The sequence below is a fragment of the Ziziphus jujuba genome, chromosome 5 (genome assembly GCF_031755915.1).
Source record: "Ziziphus jujuba cultivar Dongzao chromosome 5, ASM3175591v1".
NCBI lineage: Eukaryota > Viridiplantae > Streptophyta > Magnoliopsida > Rosales > Rhamnaceae > Ziziphus > Ziziphus jujuba.
Window position 1 is genome coordinate 1,721,996 of NC_083383.1, and position 24,268 is coordinate 1,746,263.

Genomic DNA, 24,268 nt, shown 5'->3' on the forward strand with positions numbered 1-24,268 from the left:
AATAATATATGTAGAAGTTTTTAGAACGAACTGATGAATAAATAACAAAACAAAATAAAATAAAATAAAAAATTCACGGAGCCTCATCTCCAACTGTGTAAATCTGTACCATGTATCCGCTACTTTGCCACGTATTTTTGAATACTTCTTTTTATACAGTATAGGGATAATGATTATATGATTAGTCTTGCAGCTCTTCAAGGTAGTCTTTCAACGTTCGACGGTGGACCTTTTCTGGAGACGTTCCTGCACAAGTTGATGATGCTATAGCGCTGCCTGCATCAAGCGATGCAAGACCCGATTGCCTCTGGCAGCCAAATTCGAGAACAAGGTCATCATCGTCTTCATAACCTAACTCTTTTGGATCCATGACATGGTCAACACACTCTTCAGCCTCCTCCTTCCCTCTTAATAGCTTTAGTATCTGAATTGTATATAGGACAACGCAAAAAATCTTTATTTAAAATCAGCTCAAACTGCCAAATTAGAGGAAAATGATATAGATCAACGTTTGGCTATTTTGTATTGCCAATATGTGCACTAGTTAGGAAATTCGACAATCCTAACGTTGTTGGACAGAGGGAAGAAACTTAAATTGCCATAGCTGACATTTTGAGTACCTGGCTCACTTTTGGACGAACTCGAGTTGACTGTGAAATGCAAAGCCTTGCTGCCAAAACCATTCTCTGCACTTGAACATCATCGAAGTCCCCATTCAACTCTGGATCCAGCAATGCTTTAGTATCCCCTCTCTCCAATAAATGCTTTGCCTGGACAACATAAAATTTGATTATTTATCTAAAATAAATAGTGTTTTATTCAAAACATAAAAACAATATTCCATTTGAGTATGTGCTGAAATAACCATCTAGTAATTATGAGTAATAAGCAGTATGTCTAGTGGAAGTTCTTACCCACTTGACCAAACTCTCTTGTCCTTTTGGTACCTCATTACTAATTGGCCTTCTTCCCGATAGTAGTTCGAGAAGAATAACACCAAAGGCATATACATCAATTTTGTCACTGACCCTTCCATTCATGAAATATTCTGGAGCAATATACCCGAAAGTCCCAACAACATCACTGTGCAGCACATAAGAGTTTGTAGATCCCCATATAGCAAGCCCAAAGTCCGATAACTACAATGGATAAGTTGGGAATGGATAAGTCTAGTAACATTTGCATTTGGAATGGGAACTACCAAGTAAATGCTTCCTAAGAAGGTCATTTTAAAGCAGCAGATCAAATCAGTTGGAAACTATACCTGTGGCTGAAGCTCATCGGTAAGAAGAATATTGGAAGATTTTATATCCCTGTGAATAACAGGCCGAGGACCATCATTGTGCAGATAATTTAGAGCCTCGGCAACTGAGACTGCCACTTTAAACCTCACTTTCCAAGGCAACTTAGAACTTCCACAACGACCTGCTCGAAGAAATATCACCCAATTAGAACTTTATGAAGTTTCAGAAGAAAGCACCACAATATCTAGAAGATTAGCAGATTTACCATGCAAGTTTTCCTCTAAACTCCCTTTGGGATACAGGTCATAGACTGAAATAAGATGGATATCTTCTGCGCATAAGCCAACAAGAGGTGTAATGTGTCTGTGTGTAATTGAAGAAAGTATTTCTACTTCCAAGGAGAAGTCATTCCAAGCTTCCTTATATGGTTTTAGAATCTTGACTGCTATTGATTTTCCACTTGGAAAACATCCTCTGTATACACTGCTACACCCCCCTTCTCCTATAAGATTATCTGTTTCAATAAATCATCGGTATTAAAAACTATCAGTTGGATACCAAGATTTGATAACAACAAAATTACGCCTCATTTTCTTTTTCTACCTGGGGAAAATTGGTTAGTAGCAATCTTCAACTCCGCATAGCTGAACCTTGTACATCCTGATGAATTTGTTCTGACAAGATGCACCAGCTCATTGACTAGGATTTCTGGTGTTACTAAGCAATTCTCATTGTTCATAATCCCGGGGTGAAAAGCATGTCGTTTGCTAGGATTTCTGGTTTTATTGGAAACCATATCGAACTGGGGCAGGGGAGATACTTTTATTTGTTTTGGATTGCATACAATTTCTGATTCTCTCAAGGAATCCAGAGACGCCACAGCTATATGGAGAAGAGGCCAACCAGGAATTGATAGTGTCGACTCGTTTAGACATGAAGAAACAGAACTCTTGCCGATTTTCACTTGCTGTTCAGAAACAAGTTCCGAGTGATAATCACAGTGGCTAATTTTGTCATCATAAGATTGAATCAACCGGAGACTATCTCTCTCAACCTCCGAATCCACGGTAGAAATATCGGTCTCTTGGTCAATAAAAGTATCAGCCTGAAACCGATTGGGTAGGCTCATTACCCACTGAACCACAGACATTTCCGGAGGTCCTGATCTTCTTAAATACTGCTCACTGTCACTACTTCGAAGAAGTGGCCAACCAAGAGTTGATTCTGGCAGTTCTGTTTTGAGAATAGAAACGTATCTCAAAGGAGCTGCTTCCTCCTTGCAATCATGGTTGGCTTTTCCGATCGTGAGCTTTTTTCTATCTCTTAAACCGCCGTGGTTCTCCTTCAGATATAACTCTAAACTCAAAACCCTTCTGCAACCTGCAAAGTTTGATCGACTTCAGTATATTATTTCTACAATTTTAATGGAGTTTTCCCAAAACCAAAAGACTGTTTAATCCATAATTTTATACCTTCCTTTTGGCGTGCCCAACGTCTTTTAATTAAAAATTTTCCCTTGTAAATGGCCAAAGTAATAATAGTTGCAGGTAATTGATTGGCGTATACTCTGGCAAATGAAACCCAACTTCTGAAACACATTTTTTACATTGTATAAATACAAGGAAAGTCATTTAACCAACGATTAATGAATATCCTTTAAACAGAGAGAGTTTCTCGGTCAGCTTACATCAGACTTTCATTTTGGTTTTTTCCCTTCATCGCCACCATAGTTGCATACTGCTTTGCCACCCTTTCTGTATACTTTTTAACCCAACTTCGTCGTGAAGTTGATCCCTTCAAATAAATCTGACATTCCAAATTTTCAAAGCTAAAAACTTTGATGTAAAATATGCAGAAATAAATCTTTTTACATGACAATATGGGATGAAGCAAAAACCTTTCTCATTTTATGAGAGCCTCCGCCGACTTTTGGATTATCTTTTATGCCTGTAAAGGAAAAAGAAAAAAAAAAAAAAAAGAGGAAAAATAACGTCAGATTTTTATACAACTTAAAGTAAAAATATCAGAAAATGAAAATGAAAAAGAAACAGATATTGGCTTTGCCTGAAATGCTTAATCGGAGTCTTGGCTTGGCAACTGTTACGGGGTCATAATTTAGCCGGACTACTCTAATGTGGCTGCGTCTCGTGATTTTTGACGAATAAACCTTCTTAATCATCTTTGATTATTCTTTTTCAACCATACCTATTACACTCCCAAGATTCTTCTAATTGTATATAATCTTTAGCACCCAACCTTAGACTTTCCATCCACAATATTTGTTGGAATCGGATAACCTGCTCTTATAGATTATATCTTTCTTTTTCTTTTCTTTTCTCTTTTTTTATTTTAAAGTTTTTTTTTTGTAAGTATATATCAATACAGCCCTCCTTCACTGTTGTTCATACACGATTTTCACTTTTTCTTTTGTTTTGTAAATTTGTCAAATATCCAACTGATAATATTTCGGATTGAATACAAAATTTTAACTTTAAAAAAAGATAGTAAAATATAAAAATGAAAAACCATGAAATTTCTCAGTCAGTTCTGTGTACCGAAATTTAGGCAAACAAAATAATAGCAGTTAAGATATGGAAGCTTTACGAATTTAATATCCCAGGAAAACAGAAAATAAATACAAGGAAGCCAAAAAAAAAATAAATAAATAAATAAATGAAGCAAAAAGTGTGATGAATTAAGAACTTTAGAAGGTTCTTACCGTAAAATATAAAATAAGGTAATTTGGCAGTCGACACGTATCTAATCTTGAAAATTTGACTGCTAGTGCTTTGGTATATATCTTAAATCTAAAATCCACCTAACCATTTAACCAAAAAAAAAAAAAAAAATAAAAAGTAAATAAAACCCATCAAACGATCTTTCTGACTACGGAACTGCCGCCAAACAAAGAACGCCTTATGCGACTCAATTCAAAAGCAATTCAAACCTGCTGGTTTCCATCTTTGACCATTTTTTGCTGCGTCATGCGTGTTACGTCACCACCAAGTTCTAACTTTTACTTCATGGTAAAATTTAGTTTATAATAATTATTTGTAAAATTTAGTTTATAATAATTATTTGTATGTTACAATTTTGTTCTTTCACATTGCATATTTTAACCAAATACATTATTTTTTGTAACAAATACGTTAATTTAATTCATACAAAATAAGTCTAAAAATGATTGTATTTAAAATTTCAATAAATGAAAGTTCAAAACTGTTAAAACTCTTTTTTTTGGGATCTAAAAAAAATATCTTTTTTTTTTTTTTTTGTTCAAGAAAAATATATGTTTTTGAAATGAATACAAATTATACACTAATCATTCAAGTAGTTGAAATGAATGATATATCTCCCGCTCTTGAGATGTTATATTGTCTACGTCATACTAAACTTGAAAAAGCAACGACAACTCCACATGTGAACACTTCATAGGAACTCAAAATTTGACAAAGACAAAGGTATGAAAAACAATAGACAACTACAAACTCAATAACTTGATTTTTTATTTAAAAATAAAAAAAAAAATAAAAAAAAAGCATATTAAGGTTGGCCTAACCAAATAACAAATTTTATAATACTGGCAAATATATATATATATATATATATATAGAGAGAGAGAGAGAGAGAGAGAGAGAGAGAGAGAGAGAGCACTAACAGGATAAGAAATTAACGATTAATTCTCAACCATACTATCCCAAATTAACGACAAAAATTGTTATTTTAAAATAAATAAAATATTGTTTAGTTTTAAATATTAAATAATGTGAAAAAATAATATTAATTTTAGGCTTGAATTCATACATTTATATATATTAATCATAGTTCATATCGTCTTTTTTATTTGCTCAAGGCTTTAAACATTTTTTTTTTTTTTTTTTTTTTTTTTTTTTTTTGCGAAAGGAAGACTTCTTGACTTTTTTTTGAAACCGAAACAAGTCTGTTTGACTCATTATTATTATTCTTTGGTGAATAATTGTTTTGACTTATTGTAGGAATATAATTGCATTCAGCTTGTTTAATAAGGTTTCTATCCCTCTCTCTCAAAAAGATTAATTATACTTGTAGGTTTTCTAGTCTGCATCAAATTTCACTTTGAGTGCCCAAAGTCTTATAATTTTCAATTGAGTGGTCTTCATTTTTATTTTAGTTTTAATTTAGACTTTATTTTCAAATTTTATTTTTCTTGAATATCAACAAAACTTAATGCAATTTTGTTTTCAAAATAAATGTTTTATTATAAATTCGAAATTAGTATTAACTTAAAATGTTAAAAACCATTTAAAATTTTTTACCATAAATGTTAAATATACAATGCTCAAATCTAAGTTAAGGATTTCAATTGAATATAAAGAAAATAGAGGTCTAAATTGAAACTAAAATGAAAATTAAAACACTCAATTGAAAAAATTTGAATTTTTTTTTTTTTTTAATTGGAACTTGGACATTACACTAAATTGAAATCGGGGGAAAGTTTGAGGCGGGAAGTATAATATCTTTTGTTACACGTATAAAGTATTTATTATTATTATTATTATTATTTGTAATAGCACTCATACGAAGTATTTAATGGTGATTATACATATAATTGCATTCAACGTGTAGTATAAGCTACTCGTATTAGTTTTAAGCAAAAAAAAAAAAAAAGAAGCTACTCGTATAAAGTAACGGTCAAAAAAAAAAAAGAAAAAAAAAAAGATAGACGAGACTAGACGAGTAAGAACTGGTAGTTCGGCAGCAAACATTCAACGTTCTCACGGAGGGTGAGAGTCCGTCGGAGAGACAAAAGAGAAAGATGTTGGTCGGAAACGGGATCGAAGACGAAGAGAAATGGTTGGCAGAAGGCATCGCCGGCATTCAACACCATGCCTTTTACATGCATCGCGCTCTGGTACTTGCTTTCTAATCGAATTTCCGTTTCAATCCCATCTTATTTCCATTAAAGCCTAATTCTCGATTTGGATTTTGGATTTTCTCAGGATGCGAACAATCTCAGGGAAACTCTCAAATACTCGGCTCAGATGCTGTCCGAACTTCGTACCTCGAAGCTTTCGCCTCACAAATACTACGAACTCTGTAACCAATTACTTATACCTAATATTTGATCTTTGCGATTTTTTATTTTTTTTTAAATTTTTTGATCGGATTCACACCGTGATCCCAATTTGATTGGTGGAAATTTGTGTTTTGCCGATTGGTGTCTGTCTATTAGATATGCGAGCATTTGACGAGTTGAGGAAGCTGGAGATGTTTTTCAAGGAGGAAAGCAAGCATGGGGTTTCAATCGTCGATCTCTATGAACTTGTACAACACGCTGGCAACATATTACCCAGATTGTAAGTCATTTATGTGTATAATACCGTCGTCAAATTTCAAAGTATATATATATATATATATTGGCCTATAGTTTTAGATTCTTGATGGCCTGATGAGTCTGTACGGTACACTTTTTCTTTGTCCATTAAATGTGAAGCCTTCGTCGTTCATTTACCAGGTATCTCCTATGCACAGTAGGATCTGTGTATATTAAATCTAAAGAAGCTCCTGCTAGAGATGTGCTTAAAGATCTTGTGGAAATGTGTCGTGGTGTTCAGCATCCAATTCGGGGGCTGTTTCTAAGAAGTTACCTTGCTCAAGTCAGCAGAGATAAGTTACCTGATCTTGGGTCCGAATATGAAGGGTAAGGTGATACTTGAATGGAAGTCTTGTTGAACAGCGTTTTCCATTATAATTTTTATAATTTGCTCAAGCAGCAGGAAACTGGATTTCGAGATATTAAAACTGATTTTCTAGAAGTGCATATGAATTGTCAAAGATATCGAAATGTCTTTTATCAACTGGTTTGCAAATGTGCAACAATTATCCTGCAGGGATGCTGACACTGTCGTGGATGCTGTAGATTTTGTGCTTCAGAATTTCACAGAGATGAATAAGCTTTGGGTCCGAATGCACTATCAGGTTCGTAGGACGTCTTTGAACTTTTATATGCTCTCATGTTTGGACATGCATGGCACCAGATAACTTGCATGCCATGGAGTAAAAAATGAATCATGAGGGCATGATTTTTGGCCATGCAGGTGTCATGAAATTTCTGAATCATTCATACTCTTTGGCGATCCTGAGTTGAGGCCTTCAATTGGGCTTTCTGGTCTGCAGGGACCTGGTCAGATAAGAGAGAAGCGGGAAAAGGAAAGAAGCGAGCTTCGTGATCTTGTAATATTGTAATCTGAAGCTATCAACTGATTGAAGTGTTTACTACATTTTGATGGAGAAATATACCATTCTGAATTATCTTGACTCCTGATAGGTGGGGAAAAACCTCCATGTGCTTGGTCAGATCGAGGGTGTGGACCTTGAAATGTACAAAGGCACTGTTCTTCCAAGGGTTCTAGAGCAGGTCTCACAGTATAGTTCCATCTCCAGTAATATATATGTTTTTCACCCTTAAAAAGTTATGTTCTCGAAAAGCATTTTCTAATAATCTTCCAAATATGTGTCAAACTGCATTGTGCAGGTTGTCAACTGTAAGGATGAGCTTGCGCAATATTACTTGATGGATTGCATAATTCAGGTCTTTCCGGATGAGTATCACTTGCAGACCCTGGAAACGTTATTGGGTGCTTTCCCTCAGCTTCAGGTAGGTAACATACCTTTGCTGATTAGCATTTTCCTCCATGTTGTTTGTATTTCTCTCTCGATAGGACTTTGTTTTTGCTCAAAGCTGGTGAATGTATTGCATGCATAGTTATGCAAATATGTTCTCATTGCATAAAATGAAGTATTATATGCATGCATATCTTTATTAACTGAGATGCGTTTTTTTATCTTTCCCTCAGCTTTAGGTAGGTAATGTACCTTTTCTTAGTAGCATTTTCCTCTGCTGTTTGTATTTCTCTCACAATAGGATTTTCCTTTTGCTCAAATCTGGTGAATGTATTGCATGCATGATTATGCAACTATGTTTTCTTTGCATAAAATGAAGTATCATATGCATGCATATCTTTGTTAACTGAGATATGTCTGTTTTGATTGATTTGGGGTTGGCACTGCCATTTGCAACTTCTCTCTCTCTCTCTCTCTCTCTCTCTCTCTCTCTTTTTTTTTTTTTTTTAAAACATCTTTTGTTCATATATAATTTTTTCTTTTTAAAAAATTTTAGCCAACAGTTGATATCAAGACAGTTTTATCTCGATTAATGGACAGACTATCAAATTATGCTGCTTCAAGCATAGAAGTAAGTATTCTAACCGTCTTTGTGGGTGACACTTTGATAAGTTCATTCTTGGCATTTCTGCATTACATTGATGGTATTCCTGTTTCAGGTATTACCTGAATTTCTTCAAGTGGAAGCTTTTGCCAAATTAAGTAATGCCATTGGAAGGGTAAGCTGGCATCCCTCCTACATTTGTGAATTTGCATTGAATTCTTTGCAACAATAGGGAAAGAATCTTTGACTAGTTTTTATAAAAATAAATAATTCATAGAAGGGAAAATTGGGGCACAGGATTCTGGTAAGTTGAAGTTAATTGAACTGTGAAATGATGCAATTCTGTTAATAACCAGTCTAGCTGATTCTATCTCAGGGTGACAAATAAGATGATGTCCACTATATTAGGCTTGAACTTGTTTGGTTATTTCGTGTTTCCTCTTTCTACTTCTGTTTTTTTCCTGTGAGTGTTAGTTGATTGGCTAAATGTATATTGCAGGTGATAGAAACACAGGTGGACATGCCAATTGTTGGAGTAATAGCACTGTATGTCTCACTTCTTACATTTACTCTCCGTGTTCATCCTGAACGTCTTGACTACGTTGATCAAGTACTGGTAAGCATTATCTAACAAAAACCCGTTTTAACATTCACTGAGCAGCTATAGATTTGTTCAAGACATTGAGATTATGAATCTAGTTTAATCATTTTTGTATTAAATCTGTTTACAGGGAGCATGTGTCAAGAAGCTTTCTGGAAAACCAAAACTTGAAGACAACAGAGCAACAAAACAGGTCGTTGCACTTCTAACTGCTCCCTTGGAAAAGTACAATGATATTGTCACCGCCCTAACACTTTCTAACTATCCTCGTGTTATGGATTGCCTTGATAATGGGACAAATAAAGCCATGGCAATGGTTATTATTCAAAGCATAATGAATAACAACACTTGCATCTCCACTGCTGATAAGGTATGCTTCTTCTCTGCTTGTTCTATTTTATCAAGTTTTCCTCATAAAAATGTTGTAAACATGCTCTTGTAGGTTGAGGTGCTTTTTGAACTTATAAAGGGGCTCATTAAGGATTTGGATGGAACTTCTGTTGACGAGGTGCACATTAGAAACTCTTTCTGCATCAGATTATTGATTTAATAACCTCATTTTTAAGTCTTCTCTCTCTCTCTCTCTCTCTCACACACACACACACACATATCCTAATAATAGCTTGATGAGGAGGATTTCAAAGATGAACAAAACTCTGTTGCTCGCCTGATACACATGCTTTATAATGATGATCCAGAGGAGATGCTAAAGGTAAGTAAACGAGGCTTAAAGGGCTTGCATTGTCTTTCTTTTGACTCTTTAAGTCTCACTAGACCACCCAATCTAGTAATCATATAACTTCTATGCTGCTTAATATCGAACATTTCTTTATATGCTTGTATTGGATATGTTATGGGCTAAAAGTATCTAAATCACGAGGAATACAAGTTAGATGCTTATTTAGGTATGGGAATTATACATTCTTCAGCTATGGCTGAGGTTTTAACTCTACTGTCTGCTTGTAGAATTTTGTAAATCTGTGCCAATAACCAAATCCTTTTAATAGATTGTAATGAATGGAGATAAAAATATTAAGGTGATTTCTGTTCTGGTCATTTGTTTTCCATATATGATTCTAAACAATATTTGTCTCTGAGAACATTAGAAGAGACCATTTCGCAAGTAATGTGCAGGATCAGATTTACCTATAATTTTAGCTGTGGTCCATAATCTCTAGCCCACTCCTGCAATAAGAAATTTATTGTCTTAAATACTGAATGCACAATGAGCCTGGAATCCATTTGGCACTTGGTCCAACTATAAGACAAAGAGCTAAGCATATTCCTGTTTTGATTTTCTTTCTTTTTGGGTTTTCAAGGTGGACATATTTCTTTTTGATGTTATAAATATCTCTTACCTCATGATTCACGTTTAACTGGCATTCAGATCATATATACTGTGAAGAAGCACATAATGAGTGGCGGGCCACAGCGCTTGCCTTTTACAGTTCCACCTCTGATATTTTCTGCACTTAGGGTATGTATGAATTCTTTAAATTTTTTTTTTTTTTTAATGTATTCATTTTTATTTTTATAATGCAATGTTATTGGTGAAAAATTGATGAAAAGAACTAGGAACCAAGATTGGTGAAAATCCAAAAAAGAACTGTGAAGAGACTGGTGTCGAGATTTGTCATCAGATTATTCATAGATCCCTTTTGATTTGTTGAATTTAAGTTGTATCAAAGTAAAAGAAGAAAGAATAAATGATAGGATTGTGTTTCTTGTATTATCCTGTATTCTTGTTAGTTCCTCCTAGTTCTATGTAGTACCTTTATGTTGTATATAGGAGTTAAAATTAGACTATTTTTTAACGATGATCCTTTCATTTGAAGAGTTGTTCAGTATGTTGGTTATGGCTTGCAGTTGGTTAGGCGACTGCAATGTCAGGATGGGGATGTAGTGGGAGAAGAAGTTCCAGCAACACCAAAGCAAATTTTTCAGCTTTTAAATCAGGTAAGAATAGATTTATCATTGTTGTTAAAGAGGTGAGTGACTGATCCCTTGATAATAATAACACATAGCATTCCCAAAGAAGTTTGATGTAACATTTTGTTAAAGATGGCATGTAGCTGGTATCTGAGCAATAGTTTAGAGCATTAGTCAAATAGGTGCTCTTGTTTTTATGACTAGTAAGATGTTTTATGGAGAAAAAATAAAATCAGTATTTGTTTGTTTATGAAAATAAAGCATTTTTGTTGTTTTAGATATTTATGTATAAATGACATAAGTTACTAGCTTTACTGCTAGGGTTGTTAGCTTTACTGCTAGGGTTGTTATGTTGTTTTTTGCGCTTACTTTTTTCGGTCTTTCTTTATGCTTATTTTGATAAGTGTGTTTTAAAGAAGATGTTTTAAAATTTTCTTTTTACAGTTTCGTTACCTGCAAGATATACATATATATATATATGTATGTATGTATATATATATATATATATATATGCATGTGTATTTTACCATTGTTCACAGAATGATGAATATTTTTATTTCAGACCATAGATGCTCTTTCCTCTGTTTCATCACCTGAACTGGCATTAAGGCTGTACCTGCAATGTGCTGAGGTATGTTATTGCTACGATCGTGTTTGGTATCTGGCAGTGGGACTGGAAAATTATTTTTGAATCTTAAATATTTTGTTTTGCTGATTTATAAATATCTCTAATACCTGTAAAAGTGTCTCTTAGGCTTCTTAGTTTCTTGTTTTTTTTGACCCTTGGTTTGTGGATGATCAGGCTGCTGGTGCTTGTGATCTTGAGCCTATTGCTTATGAGTTTTTTACTCAGGCATTTGTACTATATGAAGAGGAAATTGCGGTAATTGTCCCTGAATTGTCTCTTCTGATTAGATTTTTTTCCAGTAGACTACTTTAAAAAAGTGGCTGCTTCTGGTTTTACATTTGTAAAAGTTGTGCAGTGTTTAATATAACCTCTGTTGTAAATCTGTGATTTTAGGACTCCAAAGCCCAGGTGACGGCTATACATTTGATAATTGGGACTCTTCAGAGAATGAATGTATTTGGTGTAGAAAATAGGGATACTTTAACACACAAGGCTACAGGGGTAACAATGCTTCTGACTATATTTTACTATGCTACTTGTTGCTTCTAATTCCTGAGTGATGTTTTCCCTTTGATCAGTATTCAGCAAAGCTTTTGAAGAAACCTGATCAATGCAGAGCTGTATATGCATGTTCACATCTTTTCTGGGTTGATGATCAAGATGGCATTAAGGATGGAGAAAGGTACTCTTTTTCTTGAGATAATGATTTTGACTGAATAACGTTTGTTCTGTTTTTTCATGACTGCTGACCGTTTTTGCTTACAGGGTCTTGCTTTGTCTAAAGCGCGCCTTGAGGATTGCCAATGCGGCTCAACAAATGATTGCTGTTACACGGGGTAGAAGTGGACCGGTCACACTCTTTGTCGAAATACTGAACAAGTCAGTTGTTTGAGCTTTTGCACCAACTTGAAACTTGATAGCACCGTACCTATACAACACATGCATACTATTTTAAATTTTAGTGTGATTTACAATTTTGATGTGTAACAGGTACCTCTACTTTTTTGAGAAAGGTAACCCCCAAATTACGACCGATGCAATCGGGGGACTGGTAGAACTAATCACAACTGAGATGCAAAGTGACTCTACAACCGTGGCCTCGGATGCCTTCTTCTCAAGCACAGTGCGCTACATACAATTTCAGAAAGAGAAAGGTGGAGCACTGGGTGAGAAATATGCTTCAATCAAAGTTTGACAGTCTGCAATGTATAATTCTTTTCACTTGTTCAAATTCTATGTATTATTACATATATATATTATATTGTTTTTGTTTTGTTTTTTTTTGTTTTTTTTTTTTCGTTTTTGTTTTTTTTTCTTTTTTATCACTGATGATGATAAATTAAAGAAATATATTATTATTATTTATTATTATCATTGGATGTAGACTCAATTGGTCCTGGTATCGACGCATTAACAATCCTGATTTGGGCCTATTCACTCTTCGCTGCCACTCCATGAGGCCCATGCCGCCCATCCAATGAACTGGCTTCTTTTTTGTATCGGACATGCATATTCTAATATTCTCTTTTCTTTTTTCCTTTTTTCTTTTTAACTAAAATAAGTGCCATAAGTGCCAATTTAACATCCTTGAACGAACAAACACACACACACACACACACACAATAATATTAAAAATATCAAAATATTCATTAAATAATATGATAATATTTCATTGATTTTTTATATTTATTTATCTGTATAGTGGTTCACCTACTCATACTCTAAACTATATTAATGTGCAAATCAATATATATTAAGTGTTATTTGATAAATAATTATAGTAAATATTTTAGTTTATGTAAATGATACATAAATAATGTATTGCAAAATGACGTAAGTGGAGATTTTGACTTCTTTCGTACCATAACATTTTCAGGAAAACTGAATTTTGTGATTTTTGTTTTGAAGAGAAGAATTTATTGATTGTATGAACAATATAGCAAAGTTGTCAATGCGTTAAAATTAAAAAATAAAGAAATTAAAAAAAAATAAATAACAAAAGTGAGCAAATGGTAAAATACTCTTTATCTGCGCTTTTATTTGAATTTAGAATCTATCTTTTCTTTTTTTTTTTGAATAAAAGGAATTCAGAATCTTTGATCTGCTTTTATTTGCTTTCATTTGAATTCAGAATGGGACCAGTGAGATGAAAATAGCGTATGATGGTCCCTAGTAATTAATAAAATAAGGACATGCCAATGGAATCTCATTTAAAACAAAAGGGGCAAAAAATAAAAATAAAAAAGAGTAGAAAACAATATTCGTTGCCATTTAAAACGAATAATAAAAATTTGTTGGGATTGGGGTGTGTTTGGTACGAAATAAGCGATAAGCCAATACAATGCACATGGAGCCGAGGCATGGTGATTGTACTAAGGTCCCCCATGTGCATCCCAAAGTCGTGGGTTGTGCTTAATTCCGTAATTAGCGGGAGTTTAAATTTTCCATAACTCCCATAACTCCAAAACTATAACTACGTAACTCGGTAACTTCTTTTTTTTTTTTTAATTTAAATTATTATATTTTTCTTTTTCTTTTTCCCTCTCTAAATAAAAAACCAAGTTTTTTTTTTCTTAATTTTTAACTTCTTATTTTGTATTTGTTAATCTGTTTAGTCTCTGCCTAATAATTTGATAAATTGTGCGGGACAAAAAAATGTGATATATTCTATGGGAGTACCTGGGCCTGCATGAGCAGTGGGCACGTCTATAAATGAGTTTATAAAACCAAGAAAAAATTGCGAAGAAATGCTGCTGGCCACGTTCATCCTGGCATACTTACTGCTATATATTTCATTTTGCATTTTTGAGTAAAGGAAAGCAAAATTTTCACATTTTCAGCTTACCAAAAAAAAATACAAAATAAAAAATAAAATTTTTTCACATTTTCAGGAACTCTTTTTTATTTAACATTTACCCCAAATACCAATTAAAAAAAAAAGTTTTATCTGTCCAAAAAAACATATGAAAGTGTTCTAGTTTTTTACCATAAACGAAGTTTTTACATGAAAAAAATAATAACGATGAGAGCATGGACTGTATTTTACCGTATTTTTTATAATCACAGTGTGATACGTAATGAATATCTGTGGCACTTAGAGATTAATGCCCGTTCCAACTTCCAATTGAACTTAAAAAAGAAAAAGAAAAAAAGAAAATAGAATTAAAAAGTACACAAAAGCATTTTGCTTATTAAAGGCATAATTCTTATATTCGCGGCGACAGCAACTATTGTTTCTTTTTTAAAGTGCTATGACTCATCAATCATGTTCTGTACATATTAAATTACGTGAAACATTTTAACTTTCATAGGTATTTTAAAGATTAAAATTTTGAAATCAGTTTGTCTTTTTTGTTTTTCTTTTTAATAAAAAAAGTTTGAAATTTGGTAAATAATTTAATTGAAAAAAAAAAGAAAAAAAAAAAGAAAAAAGAGGAGAAAAAAGAGAGAAGGTTTTAAATTTTGATTTGGTGGTAGATGATGATAAGGAGGTGCAGTGCAAGTAAGTAAAGATATAGCTGGCAAAAGGTTGTCGAGGTCAGCGAGCGTTTCAACCGCAATTTGATTCCCCGTCTCATAGGTCACCTCTTCCCTCCTCTCTCTCTCTCTCTCTCTTTCGGTTCAATTTCCCTCTTTCCCTCTCTCTCTGTCCAATTAGGGTTAGAGCTTTGGGCTACTTTGGGAAATTTCTGAATCATTTCCATTCTCTAATTAGGGCCTTTTGTTCCTCGGAGATGGAGTTATCTTGATGGCTTCTCGAACTGATGAACAAGCGGCGTTCTGAGTAAAAAGTAGAAAAATAAGAAGCAGACTGTGGGGTCTTAGAGAGAGAGAGAGAGGTGTGGCAGGGAAGAAGATCTGGTGCTTCGCTTTTGGAAATGAGCGCGTCCAGGTTCATCAAGTGCGTTACGGTCGGTGATGGTGCTATCGGCAAAACCTGCATGCTGATTTCTTATACCAGCAATACATTCCCTACGGTCAGCTTTACTTTCTTTATTATTCTCTTTGCATGTTCATGCTTGATACTAGATTAATTTCTTTCTTCTTGGGAAACTTAATTGAAGCTTAGAATTTTTCTTGGACCAGTTTAATCTTTTAGTATCCTCTTTGAGTGTTTTCAACACAAGTAAATTTCCATTCGAGAAAAAGCAAATTAATATATATATATATATATATATTTTTTTTTTTTTCTTGGTAAAGCCAATTTTTTTTGCATTTAGAGGATTACTTTTACAATGGTTTTATTGCATATTATAATCAGCTGCTAAAAGATCCTTGTACAATTTAAGTGGCGACCTATCTTAGCTGTTTATTTCTCTCTGGACCTAGGCTTTCTACTGCAGTAGTTGATATTTCAAGAAACCATAATTTGAGGAACTCTAACTTACGGCTCTGCTGGAAAAGATAATGACCGATCAGTAATTGTGAAACATTTTGCAACTAGGGTTAAGATTCACTAGTTTTAGCCTTTTGGCTAAAATAGCTCTGAGATTATATATAGGTTTCTGAAATTTATTTTATTTTTTTAAAAAAATTAAATCATTTTATTATTTAGACAACTAATTCTAGCTTCTAACCTATACGTCAATTAATATTAATACTTAAAATCTTCAAGACAGTCTGGGCCCATTGGCTCCACAAACTGGTGTATTTCAATTTATGACGTGGGTATCTTTCATGTGTAATAAAGTCACAGTGCCGCTTTGTATAATTGTATTCTAGGTTGAATTACTAGTTCGCTCACCGTTTTTTTTCCCCATAATTTTTCATGGTGAGCAGGATTATGTGCCAACTGTGTTCGACAATTTCAGTGCTAATGTGGTTGTGGATGGAAGCACTGTCAACCTAGGTCTATGGGATACTGCAGGTGACATTCTTAGGAGGATTCAGTCTCTAGATCTTTTGCTGTTTCAGCAGTTTTTTTTTTTTTTTTTTTTATTGAAATAATAATAATAATAATAATAATAATAATAATAATAATAAATCATCTCATAGAGTTTCTATTAATCTAATGATTTATGGAACAGGTCAGGAGGATTACAATAGGTTAAGACCCTTGAGCTATCGAGGGGCAGATGTATTTATACTTGCTTTCTCTCTCATAAGCAAGGCCAGCTACGAAAATGTTGCAAAGAAGGTTTATTCTTAAACTAGTTTTCTGATTTTGAGATGATAAATTCTTTTTACAAAGAATGTCTGCATTAATGCACTTATAATTTGGGTGATATTTTGCTTTATATTTCAGTGGATTCCTGAACTGAGGCATTATGCACCTGGTGTTCCAATAATTCTTGTTGGGACAAAGCTCGGTAAGATCTTTTGGTACCTTGTTGCTTAATTGATTGATCTTTCATTCTGGTATATGCCGAATCAACTATATATTCGTGGTTGCCAACTGGTCTGGTACTTTAAAGTAACCTGGTAGATATTTGAGGTGTCATTATTTATTAATCTGCTCGATCTTTCAATGTCTTAACTGCAATTTTCATGTTGTAGCACTGTCCAATGAATCCCCCTCCCCCCTACAGATATATTGTTGATTGTTGTGATGCTATTGTGGCAAACTTTTTGCTTTATCACTTTTTCACTTTGTCTAGATGGAAAACTTCCGTGAAAAACTCAATGCACTCCCCTGTTTAACTTTCTTGATCTGAACCAGGTAGCTTAAGTGGCTTTATTTGTCGTTAAATAGTTTTAAAGATTGAGGAGTTAGTGTGAAAGCATTGGTGATTGATTACTATATAGCACATCAAATAAGAAAATTGTCAAAAAGAGTTTTTGAAGGCAAGAGATTTGAGGGCCTTTTATGGAGAACTGGAGGCTGGGGTCCGTATATGGTTGTGTTAACAAAATTTACCTCCTTATTGGTTCTTTATGCATTGATGTTTCTGGATGTTGATGTCATCTTGAAGACTCTGTTGTGCACCTCAACAGTATTGATATTTTGTTTTATTAGTAGTCTTTTTACGACTGGTTCATTTGTGTGTTGTATTCATTTAAATGTGATGCAGATGTTCATCAAAAAACAAATAATGTGATTCAGATGGAATAGATACTTAAAATTAAAAATTAGTTGTTCCACTATTTGCTTAGTCATTTTTTTTTTTTTTTGGTCTTCTATGGACAGATCTTCGAGATGATAAACAGTTCTTCATAGATCATCCTGGTGCAGTACCCATTACTACAGCTCAAGTAAAACTACTTTCTCTTTCCTTTCCCTCTTCCCCAACCGGTCTGTTTCGTTGGTTTACGCTGTATTCTTAATGTTGTTTTTCTCTTTCACTTGAAGGGAGAGGAACTGAGGAAACTGATTGGAGCTCCTGCTTATATTGAATGCAGTTCAAAAACACAGCAGGTAGACATATTCTTAAATATTTTACTTCAACTTATTTACAGGACTCATATTCACTTCTTGTTGGTGGAATTTGTTCATCCTCTGTTGGCAGAATGTGAAGGCGGTTTTCGATGCAGCCATTAAGGTGGTGCTTCAGCCACCTAAGCAAAAGAAGAAGAAGAGAAAGGCACAAAAGGCTTGCTCCATATTGTGATCAAAGGAAAATTTTAGCTTTGACGAGGATATGATGATCTGCTAGCCTCTCCTTTTCTGTCTGTCAGTTTCCTTTCAGTTCGCATTCCCTTCTAAAGAAGTGGCGAGCATTGTGTATATTCTAGACTGACATTGTAGGGATTGATGTGAAAGCATGAGATGGTTTGTTTCACACTTGTTTTCTGAACTGTGACTGATGATTAGCAATTCCTTCGTAACAAATGTGCACCTCTTTTCTTGTTTAAGTTTGTCTCATGAATTAACCGGCTAAAAGGCAAGACCAGTAAGATGAAGGGCTAAAATAAAAATTTCATGTCAAATGTGGCAAAATTGATAGAAGTGCGAAAAAACAAATGTAAAGAAAGTGAGACAATCAAATTTCCACTTCTAGACGTGACCCAAACTGCGATTTCTAATCCCAAACCATTGAGAATACATCTCCAACGTAGTTAGATTAATGTTTGATCAATGGTAAAATATCCTCTTTTTTTTTCTTTTTTTTTTGGTTTTAAAGTTAGAATATATACATTCTTGATTGGATACCCCCTCCTTTCGCTTCAAGCTTAACGAACAATTGAAATGTAGAGGAAGAAAGGTAAATGAATGCCTCACTTGTTTACAACTTGACATGGGAAAGTCCAAGATTTTTACAGTGCGTACATTTTATTCTTATTTCTAATTTATACATTCTTTTCTCTATAAATTTATTATAATTTAAACAGGGAAACCGCAATCAATAATTATTTATTCCCCCTCTCTCTTTTTTTTCTTTTTTTAAAAAAGAAATTTTCAAAGATCAAATGTTTTTTGTATAAAGCTATATTCCATCTCGTCTTGTACCGAAATGTCACAAGTTTTGGCGACTCGAGACACTAAAACATATATAAGTCCCATTATCTATTCCTTTCCATGGACCATCATCCTTGAGGAAACAAATATTCACGTGAACAATGATATTAAATTTTGTTTCTCCAGACAAAAAGAATTAACTTCTTATAAAAATTATACACAGTTTGACTTGAGCTTTACTTAAAGGTTATACAGGAAGCAAAAGTATAACGTAAATTCTTAGAATTTAATCAAGCAATTCTACAGTCTTCTCCTCTTGTAGCCTGACTAAGTGCTTATAAACGCTACCGGGTTTCCCAATGAGTTGTTCATGGCTACCGATTTCAACTACCTTACCATGCTGCAAAACAGCAATTCTATGTGCATCACGAATGGTTGACAATCTATGTGCTACCATAATTGTGGTTCGACCTTCCATAAGAACATCAAGAGCCTCTTGAACCATTTTCTCAGATGCCGTGTCCAAGGCACTTGTTGCTTCATCTAAAAGAAGAATCGATGGGTCTTTTAGAATTGCTCTGGCAATCGCCACCCTCTGTTTCTGTCCCCCAGATAACTGCACTCCTCTCTCTCCAACTTCGGTTTGATACCCAGCAGGCATTCTGCTAATAAAACCATGAGCATTTGCTGCTTTCGCCGCCTTCATTACTTCAATTTCCGATGCCTCTTCTTTCCCATATTTGATGTTCTCGTATATTGTTGTGGAGAACAATGCCGGCTCTTGCTGAACTAGGCCTATTTTCTTCCTCATTGATCTCAAATTGAAGGTTTTTATATCGCATCCATCAATCAGAACTGTTCCCACATCGGGATCGTAGAACCTCATTACTAATGAAATCACAGTACTCTTCCCCGAACCACTTGGCCCGACCACTGCAAGACTTTTTCCTGCCTGGACTTTGAGATTCAAACCATTGAAAATGGTGATGTCGGGCCTAACAGGATAGCAGAAACTCACGTTCCTGAATTCTATGTCTCCCCTGATATTATCGATTACATTGGATGTGGGATCGTTAGGATCTAAGGCTGTTTTTCTTTGGAGGATACTGAAAACCGAGCCAAGTGCTTGTGACCCTTTGACAATGTCTGGGGTGAGAGCAAGAGTTTCTGCTATTGACAATGCAGTGATTATCAGCACCATGAAGGATTTCATTATGTCTCCGAAATTGGACTCTTTCTTCTTGATTAAAACCGATGCATACCAAAGGCCAAGTGCATAGGAGCAGAATGCAAAAAGCTGTGATAAACCATATCCAAAACCTGATATATGGCCTCGTAAAAGTGCTTTCTTGTTTGGTTTGCTTAACTCAGAGGCAAATTGATTTGAGAGTCGCTCTTCAGCACCAAATGCAGCAACAGTGCGTATATTAGCAATTGCTTCACGTGCCACAGCAGTTGCTCTGGAGTAGGCACGGCTGTAATCTCCTCCAAATCCCTTGAGAAAAAATTGCTGCAAATCACGATAGAAATCAAAACGATATCACACTCATGCATAACGAAGAATAATTAGAAAATGAGTAATAATATTAATAAGACAGACCTCAGTAATGGAAGCTCCAATAAGTAAGGGGAGTGAGGCAATGACAACAGCAGCTATTCGCCAACTTAATATGAAGGCAATAACAAAGGCAGTGACAGTGAGGGCTAAGTTTTGCACAATTGTTGATAAACGATCAGCAAGAGCACTGCGCACTAATGTAGCATCGGCTGCTAAAATTGATGTAAGTTGGCCAGTGTTATTCTCATCCAAATCAAACCACCCCACTTCATTGGAAAGGATAGCTGTACTTGATAACAATAATTAACAAAATTTAAGTTCTCAATCTTCAGAGTAAAATCATTATGTAGTTTTAAGCCTACAAGTCTTAAACATATAGTGAATAAAACTAACCCGAGAACATGAACAAACGAACACGCGATGTTAGCCGCTCCCCCATCAATGTATAGAAATAGTGCTGTAACAGATATATTGGAATAGTAGCAACAGCTGCTCCAACAAATATTATAGATACCCTTTCAACCTCGTGTTTGACTTGAGAAGCATGAGGGGAATAAAATGCAGTCAAGATATGAGTAATTCCGAGGGCAAAAAGAGGAGCTTCCATTCCAGCAAGAATGGCACCAACAGAACCAAGTAGTGCATAGGGCCACTCTGGTGCATTTAGTTTTAGTAACTCCCATATTGATGGAGTAGTAGCTGCGTTTGGAGATGACAATTTTTGATTACTTGGTTCTAGCTCCCTTATGGAATTTGACTTGAGGTCCTCTTGATACCGGTGGCTGCTTGAGAGTTCTCGAAAGCTGGAAATCTTTGAACTTTGAGAGCGAGATAATATTTCTCCAAACGTTAATGTGGAAGTTTGTACTTGTCCTGTTGCCTGCAAACTCACCAGTGTTGCATACTCTTCCTTTTTCGATATCAGCTCTGAATGATTTCCAATTTCAACAACTTGACCATTCTTCAAGACAATGATTGTATCCACATCTCGTATAGTTGATAGCCGATGTGCAACAACGATAGTAGTGCGATGAGACATTATCTTGTCCAGTGCCTGTTGAACAATTTTTTCAGATTCTGCATCAAGAGCACTTGTTGCCTCATCTAGGAGCAATATCTTCGGGTTTCTTAGCATTGCTCTAGCAATAGCAATTCTCTGTTTCTGACCTCCAGAAAGCTGAGTCCCTCCCTCTCCTACCTGATTTTGAACAACCACTAATCATTAGGTAATGTCACCAAATATGGCTATATATAAATATACGACAGAAGGGACCATGATGATCAAGTGAACCTGAGTAGAGTATCCATCAGGTAATCCTTGAATAAAAGCATGGGCATTTGCAGCTTTGGCAGCTTCTACAATCTGATTCATGCTAGCATCGTCTTTGCCGAACAGAATATTTCCGGCTATAGTAGTAGCAAACAAAGCTGGTTCTTGACTGACCAATCCCATTTGTTCTCTCAACCATTTTAACTTGAGAGTTTTAAGATCATGCCCATCTAATAGTATTCTACCTGGAAAAAATCTGGTAAGCGAGTTTTATGTTTTGAGGTTCTGAATTTAGCCTAGTCAAAATTATGGCTTAAGTTTTAGAAAAGATTTAATTGAGTCTTGAAAGGGTAATACAATTGGATACCTGAAGTGGGTTCATAGAAACGTTGAATCAACGAAATAATTGTACTTTTTCCTGAACCGCTGGGACCAACAAATGCAAAAGTCTTTCCAGAGCTGATTGAAAAGCTCAATTTTTCAAACACCATATTGGGTCGTGATGGATAAGCAAAAGAGACTTCCGAAAAGTCAATCTGCCCTGAGACTTTTGGCAGCAATGTTCCATTATCTAACTTATCAGAAGAGTTGCCATTTGAATCAATCATGCTTAATATATTGGCAGCAGCAGCTCGACCTTTAGCAATGGCAGCGAGGTTCGGAGCCGCTTGACCAAGAGCACTACAAAGGAAAAATCATATCTTAATCAACAGTAGAAATATAATTTATCAATAATGAAAAGAAAACCAATACCATGTTCCTTATACAATGGACTTACAATCCGCTAAAGATGACATTGATAATTGTTGTGAATGCTTTTCCCCCGTTTGTGTCTCCGTGCCTAACAAGTTTGCCTGCATACCACAGAAGCAATGCCCAAGCACAGAACAACAGCCCATATGTGAATCCTACACCAAGCCCTTTGGCCAAACCACCTTTCTTACCCAGTTTGAGGGCCTTATTAAGCGATTTGGAATATGCTTCAACTGCTCTCTCCTCCCCAACAAACGAGTACACAGTACGGACCTGAGAAATTACCTGTTTCATGCCAAATAGAGAAAAATATGGCCCATTTACTCAGTTTATCCACTGGTTACTGCCAAAAAAAAAAAAAAAAAGAAAGGAAAAAAAAAGTATAACATAAAGTCAAGCCCTTTATGGCTTTTACCTCTTCAGCTACTTTCCCAGCTTCAGCATAAGCAGCCTCACCTTTTTCTGATAATGTAGACATAATTATAGTATAAGCTCCGCCTGCAATGGCTATCAATGGAACGACACCCAAGGTGAGAAGCGTAAGCTTCCATACGGATGTAAATCCAATGGCAAACCCAACTATGAACTGAGATAGATAACGCAAAGCATGCCCTGTCTGCATCATTAAGGTATAAGAACAATAGGAACATTATATACAATTTGGTAACCTCTGGCCTCAATTAATATTCAATATACATACATAAAAGCATGATCAATATTCAGCCTCACCTTGTCGCCTATTGCATCTTGAACTAGTATTGCATCACTTGAAATGTGGAAAAGGATATTAGCATCCCTGGCTTCGGTGTCGAAGAAATTTATATCCTTTTTCAAAATTGACTGCAGATATTTGAGACGCAAACGAGCTGTCTGTCTCTCCCCAGTCTGCATCCAGAATGCAACACCTGAAAGATGGCAAATAACATCTGATTCTCCACTTCCATTAGCCAAGCAAATTACCAATATTAATATATATACACAAAGATCTCACCCTTCTTCGAAAACATATCAAACATACCTATCCACGCTGCTGCCAATATAATCACTCCTAGATATACCAAGTATAAAGCATTCTGCATAACAAAGAGAAATAATAATAATTAATCATTTATCTGTATATTGAGAAAAGTAACAAACTTTCCACGTCCAGTCAAATAAAATTGCTATTAAGAGACCGCTATTGGAAACCCATTGTTGTGGCCAATAACATCAACATAATGAGAGAGAGAAATATCAAACATGAAAAGAAGAAATGGGAGTGGGCGATCTGAACCTGTGAAACCCGGGAAGACAATTTGTGAGAATTGTTAGAGAGATGTCCCAGAGAATCGATCATACGGCCAAACAAGACGAAGAATACTGGAAGCGCAGAGCCATGTATGCACGCCCCAATACTTCCAAACAACATTAATATATAATCTACTGAATCAGCAGCAGCGAAAAGCCCAAAGAACGAGACTGTGCGCTTTTCGGCTATTGGTTGATCCATTTTGGGTACCGTTGTGTTGTGGTCTGGGAGCTTGTTGCATGCCAACTCAACCTCCTCCATATTACACAGATGGTTTGAGTTAAATGTAGCAGACAGACAAAAAGAGATCAAAAATCAAAACACAGAGAGCAGAGCAGGTATATGTACAAAAAAGTTTTCAGGGAGAGCTCGTGGTTGAAGAAAGCAGGTGCTATCTATTCCCGCCAATAAATGCAAGTGATGAAACCAGCAACTAAAAACTCGGCTCCTTAAC

The 24,268-nt window shown here is 35.1% G+C and overlaps 4 protein-coding genes across 9 annotated transcripts; 2 read left to right on the forward strand and 2 right to left on the reverse strand.

Annotated features, from left to right (window-relative positions):
* Positions 1-2: 2 nt before the first annotated feature.
* On the reverse strand, positions 3-3,828 carry LOC125422854 (protein kinase STUNTED-like). 3 transcript variants are annotated; one of them, XM_048475166.2, is made up of 10 exons: positions 3,309-3,828; positions 3,142-3,191; positions 2,932-3,050; positions 2,717-2,811; positions 1,848-2,624; positions 1,510-1,758; positions 1,265-1,425; positions 915-1,139; positions 621-770; positions 3-424 (listed from the first exon to the last, which is right to left on the reverse strand). In XM_048475166.2, exons 1-10 carry the CDS (start codon positions 3,421-3,423, stop codon positions 182-184), a joined length of 2,184 nt encoding a protein of 727 aa, XP_048331123.2. In that variant the 5' UTR covers positions 3,424-3,828; the 3' UTR covers positions 3-181. The 3 variants fall into 3 exon arrangements, with proteins under 3 accessions (XP_048331123.2, XP_048331122.2, XP_048331121.2); XM_048475165.2 differs by having other exon boundaries at positions 2,717-2,829; XM_048475164.2 differs by having other exon boundaries at positions 2,717-2,832; positions 3,309-3,826.
* Positions 3,829-5,864: 2,036 nt separating this feature from the next.
* Positions 5,865-12,980, forward strand: LOC107420413 (vacuolar protein sorting-associated protein 35B). Of its 2 annotated transcripts, none has more exons than XM_060817435.1 (22): positions 5,865-6,135; positions 6,224-6,320; positions 6,457-6,580; positions 6,739-6,924; positions 7,115-7,202; positions 7,401-7,457; positions 7,552-7,641; positions 7,759-7,881; positions 8,404-8,478; positions 8,567-8,626; positions 8,951-9,067; positions 9,183-9,422; positions 9,495-9,560; positions 9,675-9,764; positions 10,440-10,529; positions 10,898-11,008; positions 11,544-11,612; positions 11,784-11,864; positions 12,003-12,110; positions 12,188-12,291; positions 12,375-12,488; positions 12,600-12,980. In XM_060817435.1, the coding sequence occupies exons 1-22, from the start codon at positions 6,040-6,042 to the stop codon at positions 12,802-12,804; spliced, it is 2,391 nt and encodes a 796-aa protein (XP_060673418.1). In that variant the 5' UTR covers positions 5,865-6,039; the 3' UTR covers positions 12,805-12,980. The 2 variants fall into 2 exon arrangements, with proteins under 2 accessions (XP_060673418.1, XP_048331969.2); XM_048476012.2 differs by having other exon boundaries at positions 5,866-6,135; positions 10,919-11,008.
* A 2,057-nt stretch (positions 12,981-15,037) lies between these two features.
* Positions 15,038-18,401, forward strand: LOC107420406 (rac-like GTP-binding protein RAC1). Of its 2 annotated transcripts, XM_016029359.4 has the most exons (8): positions 15,038-15,189; positions 15,325-15,586; positions 16,389-16,476; positions 16,637-16,746; positions 16,855-16,918; positions 17,737-17,801; positions 17,899-17,964; positions 18,056-18,401. In XM_016029359.4, the coding sequence occupies exons 2-8, from the start codon at positions 15,488-15,490 to the stop codon at positions 18,155-18,157; spliced, it is 594 nt and encodes a 197-aa protein (XP_015884845.2). In that variant the 5' UTR covers positions 15,038-15,189; positions 15,325-15,487; the 3' UTR covers positions 18,158-18,401. The 2 variants fall into 2 exon arrangements, with proteins under 2 accessions (XP_015884845.2, XP_015884844.2); XM_016029358.4 differs by having other exon boundaries at positions 15,096-15,586.
* Positions 18,402-19,107: 706 nt separating this feature from the next.
* On the reverse strand, positions 19,108-24,268 carry LOC107420404 (ABC transporter B family member 13). Of its 2 annotated transcripts, none has more exons than XM_048476352.2 (10): positions 23,800-24,268; positions 23,545-23,599; positions 23,256-23,431; positions 22,942-23,142; positions 22,552-22,811; positions 22,141-22,454; positions 21,795-22,018; positions 20,897-21,701; positions 20,546-20,787; positions 19,108-20,455 (listed from the first exon to the last, which is right to left on the reverse strand). In XM_048476352.2, the coding sequence occupies exons 1-10, from the start codon at positions 24,073-24,075 to the stop codon at positions 19,232-19,234; spliced, it is 3,777 nt and encodes a 1,258-aa protein (XP_048332309.2). In that variant the 5' UTR covers positions 24,076-24,268; the 3' UTR covers positions 19,108-19,231. The 2 variants fall into 2 exon arrangements, with proteins under 2 accessions (XP_048332309.2, XP_048332308.2); XM_048476351.2 differs by having other exon boundaries at positions 23,256-23,452.